The following is an 8,968-nucleotide window of genomic DNA, read 5'->3' as shown; positions in this document are numbered from 1 at the left end:
GCCGCGGGAAACACTTTCACAGCACTCGACCAGGGCTTTTTAAAATGAGTACAAACACCCCTCTCGAGGACGGAATCGATTGTACTTGCTCCTGGTCAAAGGCACTGCGCACACACATAAATCGTGCGTGTCTTGATCTATGATTACACATGGACCCCGCAGGACTTAAATTATATTTCTCTAATAGCCTATTATTTTTAATAGTGATGCAAAAAGAGAGCGTGTGTGTGTGTGCGCGAGTGAGTCATTGTTGCAATGTAGTGCGTTTTCAGTGCTTTGCACTCTCAGAAAAAAAGGTACAAAATTGTACCTTTTAGGGTACAAATGGCCCGTCACTGGGGTGGTACCCTTAAGGGTACAAATTTGTACCTCTATTTAAAGGTACAAAATTGTACCTTCTACATTTGTACCCTTTAAGGGACAATTTTGTACCCCCACCGAAGGTACAAAAATGTACCTTTTTATATTATATAGCATTATCAGGGTACTGACCCAGGCATTTTGATCCTTTGGTGACTGCATGCACAAATAAATAAATAAAATATTTTGGTTCGCAGATGTCCATTTTTATTTATTAATGTAGAAATATTTCATTACAACTCACAACTGAATGTGTCAAGAAATAAAATTACACAGTAAATATAAAGCAGACATGTAAAACAGTAAAAAGAACAATTTAGAAAACAAATAAAAATTGTTCACTCACTGTACAGTATATAATCTACCCTTAATACAAAGACCACAAGAATACTGTTTAAGATTTATAAACACATTACACAGGCTACATCAAGTACTGCACTTTATAAAGTCCAAAGTATTTGTCTTTAGTCAGAATACTCAGTCATAATAAATAATTTGTCATCAAAATTTTCTCTGTATTTCTGAATGAAGGCAATGCTTCTCTATAAATTGCTTCAACAGAAAACCAAAAACATCAGTAGCCTCTTCCTCAACACCAGTAGATTACTCCTCATCATCCTCAAGTGGAGTTGTAATTTGTTGTAACACAATATGTGTTTATGCTTTTGATAAACATGACATGTAAAGCATTCATATCTGGAAAATGTTCTTTGATAGTCATTAGGACCACAAGTTATTTAAAAATTTGCTTTATGCATGAATGACAGCAGTGTGCTGGATTAACTTGATTGTGATTATCCCAAGAGCATGTAGAGAAACAAAAAACAAGGTTGATCACTTTGGTAACTGGAGTAGATCGAGGCTTGTCACCGTCCACCGTTCATTCAAAACATTCCACTGCAGAAACATCAAGGTGTTCTTCTAGTAAGATGGATATGTCAAAAATGTATATTCGTCCACATCATTAGCCCGGCCAATCGCAATCCCATCAACTCTGAAGACTGCCGTGACTCGTCTTGTTAACACAGTTGTCCAGTCGGTGGTGTCCTCCTGTACTTGAACTGTTGGATGTGGTGAAGATGGTTCACTGTAAATGACAAAGCAATAATTACATTAATATCAGTCACTCTATCACTGATGAAGAGAAAATCAACATGCATAGAAAGTAAAATAATTAATATTCACCGATTTAAAAAAAAAAAAAAAAAAGTATCACAGATTAAAAGACTAATATAAATTTCATTCATTCATTCAATTTCTTTTTGGCTTAGTCCCTTTATTAATCTGGGGTCGCCACAGTGGAATGAACCACCAACTTATCCAGCATATGTTTTATGCAGCAGATGCCCTTCCAGCTGCAACCCAGTATTACGAAACATCCAGACACACTCATTCACACACACATTTATACACTACAGACAAATAAGCTTACCAAATTCAGCTATAGCGCATGTCTTTGGACTTGTGGGGAAACCGGAGCACTTGGAGAAAACCTTCACGAACACTGGAAGAATATGCAAACTCCTCACACAAATGCCAACTGACCCAGCCGAGGCTCGAACCAGCAACCTTCTTGCTGTAAGGTGACAGCACTACCCACTGCGTCATCCTAATATAAAGAATATCAAGCATTATAAAATGCATTTATCACAGCATATACTAAACAGAAAACAACATACGCACCGGAGCACAACGAAATGTTGAAGTGTCTCGCTTAACAAGGCTGGCAACATGAAAAGTGCTGCTGTAAAATCAATTCCTGGAACATAAGATGTGGCATACAAACAAATATGAAGGAATCCATCCAAAGCTAGAATTTAATAATATTAATCAAGTGGAAAAAGTTTAGAAAGAGTACCTTAGAGTCAGGTCATTAGCATTCTTAAGTTGATCTCTCATCTTTCGATGAAAACCTAGAAAATAATTTTAAACACGAGGGTGTACATTTATTGTTGTTTGTAAGTAAAAACCTACAAATTTAAAATAGTATGTAAGCCATTAAAACCATGGTATAGATAATGAGACATACTTACATCTTGTAACTGAGCCATGCTTTCATATGACATGCCTTCATTGGTCTAATGCTGTTAGCCTGCATTATGTTGTTCAATCTTGTTCTGAAATACAATTGGAAACTTCATAAACTTCAGGAAAGCAATAAGATAAAGCAATAACTATTTATTTATAGTATTTTATTTATATATAAGTATAACGTTAAACGATAGTAAAGCACCAACAATTCTGGACATGAGAGTTTGTGGACACTCCTCAACATTAATGTAACTTAGACACTGAAACGAAGATATGTACAAGCATACACACGCCACGTTTGTAACTAGCCACGTTTACATAATCAGTCGCTTTGCCGGTGACAAAATTGTGATTTTTCTTCACAAAATGGCGGTGTATATAACCGTCTAAAATTACATTTCCGCGGTCAACCGTGGCTAGAAAATGGCCTCAAAATATAAAACATTATCGATAATTACAAATTTCAGTATTAATAACAAAAGGTTTTATATCAAGGTATATGAAGACTTCAGTCGCGCCAGCTCCGGGCCACACCGCACATTACTCACGGCCCGATTCCGGTGCACGGTTACGGCAGCGTCGGCTTCTGCCGCCGCATCTGGCCCGAGTAACGATACAGCAGACGGACTTGGGCAGGCGAGAATCTAGCCGCAACTGGCCCAAGTGTATTTTGCTATCTGGGTTGCGATTATATTCCGCCGTGGCAACACTTATTAATAAAGCAGTAACGTAACGTAACATATACGGCGCGAATACGTAACGTAGGCGATAAAGGGAACTTTTACATCGAGAAAACTAACAGCATATAGTACTTACCTTCTATAACGTTATGTCCCTCGGTGACTTCGATATCACGTTGTATTAACTTCTTTAATAAGCTGCAGACATCGTAGCAAACTCCATCCTGCAGGCCAACTTAACTTACACCAGCCAGCCCGGAGCACAAAGCGGGGGAAAGCCGAGACCAGAGTCAGACAAAATCAACAGAACACGGCTTCACATGTAAAAATGAGACTGAAAATATATCTTTAATACATTCTTACCTGAAAAGTGTGGACTCCAAAATAGACTTTTCTTTGAAAAGCGTGCGAAGTTCTGTGTAAACAGCCAGCATACTCGACCGACCGCCTCAGTAACAAACACTACTATAACGTCTCAACAAGCCAAATTCTTAGAGACAGCAACATCACCACCTGTATGAAGATGCTGTCCCTCTGCATGGTTCTTATTCTACATCCCATATATACTATAGGGACTTAAACAGTAAGCAAAGACCAGTATTTACGTTTTTAATGATTAAAATTACATTTAATTATAAATTAAATTATTAACATTTTTGAGAAAAAATGTAATTTAAATACATGAAAAAAATTTAATTATTAAAATATTTAATTCAATCAATTTATTTATTTATTATATTTTTAAATTATGTATTTTAGTATTAATGTTTAGTATTAATACATTTAAATTAGTGTTATATAGTGTCTTGATCTTATCATGAGCTGAGGGTACAATTTTGTTCCTATTGGGAAACAAAATATATAATTGTACCTTTAAAGGTGCCAAATTGGTCCTTTACGGTACAATTTTGTATCCAAATGTGCTATAAAAGGTACAAAAATGTACCTTTCAAACCTAAATCTGGACATTTGTACCTTTATAGCCCATTTGGGTACAAAATTGTACCCTAAGGACCAATATGGGACCTTTAAAGGTACAATTTTATATTTTGTTCCCTCTAGGAACAAAATTGTACCCTCATTGTACCTTTTTTTCTGAGAGTGTGTAGTAGGAGGAAAAAGACTCATGCGTCTGAGTGAAGAGAGAAAAAGCTGAAGTTGTTGTTGTTGTTGTTCTTCTTCTTCTTCTTCTTCTGGTGTTTTATGGCGGTTTGGCAAACCAACAAAACTGATCTGGAGTGTGGATTGTACATAATTGGGGTAGAAAGAAAACACATATATACATTAAATGACTATATTAAATTATAATAAAAATAAAAAAACTAAATTCTATGCATTATTCCTATATTTCCCAAATATTTAATTAATATCTCATGAATTTTTGATTGTCTAAGCCCGTTTCCTAGCAAGACTTTCAAAGAAATTACCTTATCTTCCAGCTGTCCTAATTCTTGTATTAAATCAAACCTCTCTCTTTCATAAGCTAGGCATTCTAAAATTATATGATTGACTGTTTCCAACTCTCCACAATTATCACACTTCCCTGATTCATGCTTTCCTATTTTATACAAGCTGTAATTTAATGACGTATGGCCTATCCTTAGTCTTGTTATGATGACATCTTTCCTTCGATATCCGTATCTTTTCCGTATCTGATATAAATGTCTTCCTTTGGTCTCCTTGTTCCACACCTGTTGCCATTTCTTATATATTTCGACTGCAATCATTCTATTAAATTCTGTTTTACTTAATGCTAATTTAATTTCTATTTGCTCATTATTTAAAGCTTTTTTTGCTAGCATATCAGCTTCCTCATTCCCATCTACACCCACATGTGCCGGTACCCAGAGAAATGAAACCATTCTTAACTGCCTAATTGTGAATAAATTTTGTAAAATTTCAAATACTAAATCTTGTCTAGCTTCAGATTTGGCACTTTGAAGGCTTTTAAGTGCAGCCATTGAGTCCGAACAAATTACTGCTTTTTCAGGTTGGACTTCTTCAATCCATTGAAGTGCTATAATAATAGCTAATAATTCAGAGGTAAACACTGACACGTGATCTGATAATCTCTTTGCAATTTTGATGTTAAATTGTGGAATATATAAGCTGAAGTTGTATGCTTCCGTGGTGCTTTTATACCTCCCGGTCTGACGTCACACACGGTCCCGCCAATTACATTGGATTGATTTCACCTGTGCTTCAGGAGGTTATAAGAGAGGGACTGTATCCCATTGTGTCTCCTAAAGAGACGCAGCGTAGAGTTCCCGAAAGGGAACCCCTGGTTCTGACTTTATTACCTTTTTTTCTGAGTGTGTGAAAGAGCAGGTTAGAGATCAGTGTGAGCATGAGATCACGGTGTGTGAGGGAGAGAACAGCGCGGGCGCGAGCAGGTCTGGAACAGCTGCGCGTCCGCGTGTCTTGAAGGAAACTTCGATACGCCCTTTTTAATGAAGTTCAATGTTTCGTTTGCGAATAGGGAAGCAGCCAGCAGACTGAAATTTCCACATTTTGAACTGCTCGTCTGGACTTTTTGTGTGACACAGAGAAGCAAATTAAGTTTCTTATGTTTTACTTCGCGAACGAGGAAACCTATAGGTACAGTGAAAATATATATTGTTCTACATTTTTGGCGAGGGATAATGTTTTGTTAAGTCTATAATCGTTTGTTGGTGTGAATTTCATTTCTGTATAATTTATTCTGTGTGTTTTTATGCAGGATATAGGATGTCTTCCTCATTATTTCTTTACCAGATCATCCTCACACTCGTCTGCCAAGCACTTTGTGACGGTAAACCTTTATTTAACTTTTTTTCCATTTAATTTTTGTTTTGCTCCATGACTTGGACTATTTATTAGGCTACATTAGATATAATTATATCAATATATAATATAAATATATTACATTAATGAGTCGATATTATATGTTAACTAATAAAGACAGTAGTAGTCAAAATTAATTTAAATAATTTTGCCTGACATGTTTACTGTTCCAAAATATTTAATGATATAAAAAAAAATGAAATATATTGTGTTCAAAGGGGGAAAAAGTTTTTTGTTTTTAGCTAGACATTTAAAAAGAACATATTTTAGAGCAGTAACCACAATACTGTCAAACCATGATATTTTAATCCAAGGTTATCAAATCGTCCGAATCTTATTCTATCCGAATCTATGCCTAGTCACATCGCGAGCATGCGCAATGTTGAGTCTGGACTATAATTAATCATTTTGCTGGTGTTTTTGAGGCCTGTGACTGTGTGAGGGTTTTAAAAGCATGCATGTACCATTTGTAACTGTTTGAAAATGTAGCAATAGCAACTTATCATAAATTAAAAATGATTAGATTTATTGAATTGTTCATAAGATGAAAACTTTGTGCGGGAGCAAGGTGAGGGACAACAGAGGTAAGGATCCAATCTCAGTTTCATAAGATTATTTGTGCAGGCTAACAACATCAAAAAAAGGTGAGACTAGTACAATGAGGAAAATCCAGGAACATAGACAAAACCAGGCAATGGTCAAAATAAAGAGGATCAATGATATAACAAGGCTTTGGTCAGAATACAAACAGGAAAAAAACAAAGAAATATCAACACATCACGTCAACATTATTACTCTGTACTGAACTAACATTTGTGTTATGACGGGCCCAAGTCCTTAAATGCACCCTTTCTACTTTTGTTTAATTTTTATTTATATTTCTTTTTGTTACAGCATCTTCTTTTCTACATTTTAAATTGATGAAATCTCTACATTTTAAATGATTCTTTTTTTAACGGTAAAATTAATTTTCAACTAAAAATAATGCATACATTTTTTTTGTTTGACTGCTGGATTGCACCATGGATGTTTTATTTTGTAATATTATCTTTATTATTATTATTATTACATAACATTACATTATTATATTTATATTATATTTGATTGTATACTAAATAATATTTAATTACATTACAATTGTATTTGATTAACTCTCACTATACAAAGTATGATAGAACACAATGTTATACATAGTTCATTGGAGTAATTTATACTTTTGATATTTATTGGGGGCCCCCAGATTTCCTGGGGCCCTAAGCAGTCGCTTAACTGGCTTAGTGGTTAAATCCGCCCCTGTGTGGTGAAGAATTAGTCCATGTGATCAGTCCATGAATCACTACAGCTGTGAGCATGTAATCATCAGAGTTCCGGAAACAGGTGTGTGTGTAAGGTGCATGACAGGATTTGTAGTTCCTTAACACAGCTGAAGTTCACCAGCAATCTATCAGAAATGGATCGCTGGTGATCATGACAATTATATATTTTATGCACTTCCCTGCAGAATCATCCCAGTCAATCTAAAATGATAGATTATTTCCTAACAGTTTTTCAGCTTATCTGGTGAAATCGTATTCATATCGCAATTTATATCACATAATAAAAAGATTGCAATGTGCAATTTTTCCAATATTGTGCAGCCCTATTTTGCAGATGAGCAAGCACTGTAATAAATGTCTTCCACATGTAAACATGAACATCACATAGATGCCTCTGTGATGTATATGTGTGCTATCATGTAATTTCAAACGTTGCATGTTTTTAACCCTTTCCCATCTTGTATTTCCCGTCTCTGTATTTTCTTCAGATCCCATTAAGGACTTGAATTGTTTTAATGACTACGAGGCCGAGATGACGTGCAGTTTCTCTTCTGAAAGTCTCAGAAATTGCTCTGGATACAAGCTGAACGTCACACAAAAACTAGCATATGAGTGAGTGTTTGTACTTGCCTGTTGTTCCTCTGTAACTATTATTACCGCGCTGTTTGTTTCGTAATAAATTTACATGCTGGACGTTTCTTCCAGGATAAATAGGTATTCATGCGTCTTTGAGAGAAGTCATCACAATTCCATTTGTGAATGCAAAATTGAAGTGGAAGGCTTTATTACTGAAGAGATCTTCTCCACTACACTTCTCAAAGGAACAAAGGTTTTATTACAAAGGGATTTCAAGACTATAGATTATAGTGAGTATAAATGCTTGTTTAGCATTTTAAAGAAATAGAAGGAATTGTTTAGCATTGACAGACGTGTTTAAAATGCGCTTTTTTTCTGCAGTCAAACCAAAAACTCCAGTGTTATTTGTGAAGAAGACAGAAAATAGAAACTTTCATGTTACCTGGGATGATAGCTATGGACAAAGGAATGTCTTTACAGATAATTTGTTTATAACTCTGACCTATAGGATCAAAGGAGAAATTGAAACAGTAAGGAAGATGGCTTATAGTTCATATAAAATCTTTTTGTACTTTTGTACAATTTAATTCAGAATTATTAGCCCCCCTGAATTATTATCCCCCTGTTTACTTTCCCCCCAATTTCTGTTTAACAGAGAAAAGATTTTTGTCAACACATTTCTAAACATAATAGTTTTAATAACTCGTTTTTAATAACTGATTTCTTTTATCTTTGCCATGATGACAGTAAACATTTTTGACTAGATATTTTTCAAGACACTTCTATACAGCTTAAAGAGACATTTAAAGGCTTAACTAGGTTAATTAGGTTACTAGGCAGGTTAGGGTAATTAGGCAAGTCACTGTATAGTCATTGTATCCAGAAGAACAAATATTATCAGACATGCTGTGAAAATGTCCTTGCTCTGTTAAACATCATTTGGAAAATATTTTAAAAAGAAAAAAATATCCAAAGGAGGGCTAATAATTCTGAATTCAACAATATGTAGATTTTTTATAAATAAAATAAAAACAAACATTTTCTACAGAATTCCACAAAGGAGGCAAACACTGTTGGATTCTGTGTTATCGTGGGCAGTCTTCTCCAGCCAAAAACTGAATACATTCTGACAGCAAAAATGAGCTCGAACTACAACGGTCAGAAGATATATAGTGATCAGAG

General features: G+C 35.1%; 1 protein-coding gene and 1 long non-coding RNA gene across 2 annotated transcripts in view; one reads left to right on the top strand and one right to left on the bottom strand.

Annotated features, from left to right (window-relative positions):
• Positions 1-544: 544 nt before the first annotated feature.
• LOC147846001 (uncharacterized) lies at positions 545-3,343 on the bottom strand. Its single transcript, XR_015481132.1, has 6 exons — positions 3,208-3,343; positions 2,394-2,477; positions 2,219-2,273; positions 2,044-2,119; positions 1,793-1,969; positions 545-1,447 (listed from the first exon to the last, which is right to left on the bottom strand). It is a non-coding gene; the product is annotated as an uncharacterized LOC147846001 (long non-coding RNA).
• Positions 3,344-5,560: 2,217 nt separating this feature from the next.
• Positions 5,561-8,968, top strand: part of il4r.2 (interleukin 4 receptor, tandem duplicate 2) — a gene marked incomplete at its 3' end in the record, with an annotated part of 27,288 nt that continues 23,880 nt past the window's right edge. Inside the window, 6 exon segments of the mRNA NM_001443503.1 lie at positions 5,561-5,669; positions 5,791-5,862; positions 7,699-7,822; positions 7,916-8,076; positions 8,168-8,316; positions 8,835-8,968. The exon segment at positions 8,835-8,968 is cut by the window's right edge and continues 23 nt beyond it. Of these exon segments, the coding sequence (NP_001430432.1) occupies positions 5,799-5,862; positions 7,699-7,822; positions 7,916-8,076; positions 8,168-8,316; positions 8,835-8,968 (632 nt within the window).

Source organism: Danio rerio, chromosome 3 (genome assembly GCF_052040795.2).
Source record: "Danio rerio strain M-AB ecotype USA chromosome 3, GRCz13ab, whole genome shotgun sequence".
Taxonomy (NCBI): domain Eukaryota; kingdom Metazoa; phylum Chordata; class Actinopteri; order Cypriniformes; family Danionidae; genus Danio; species Danio rerio.
This window is presented reverse-complemented; position numbering and strand designations above follow the sequence as displayed.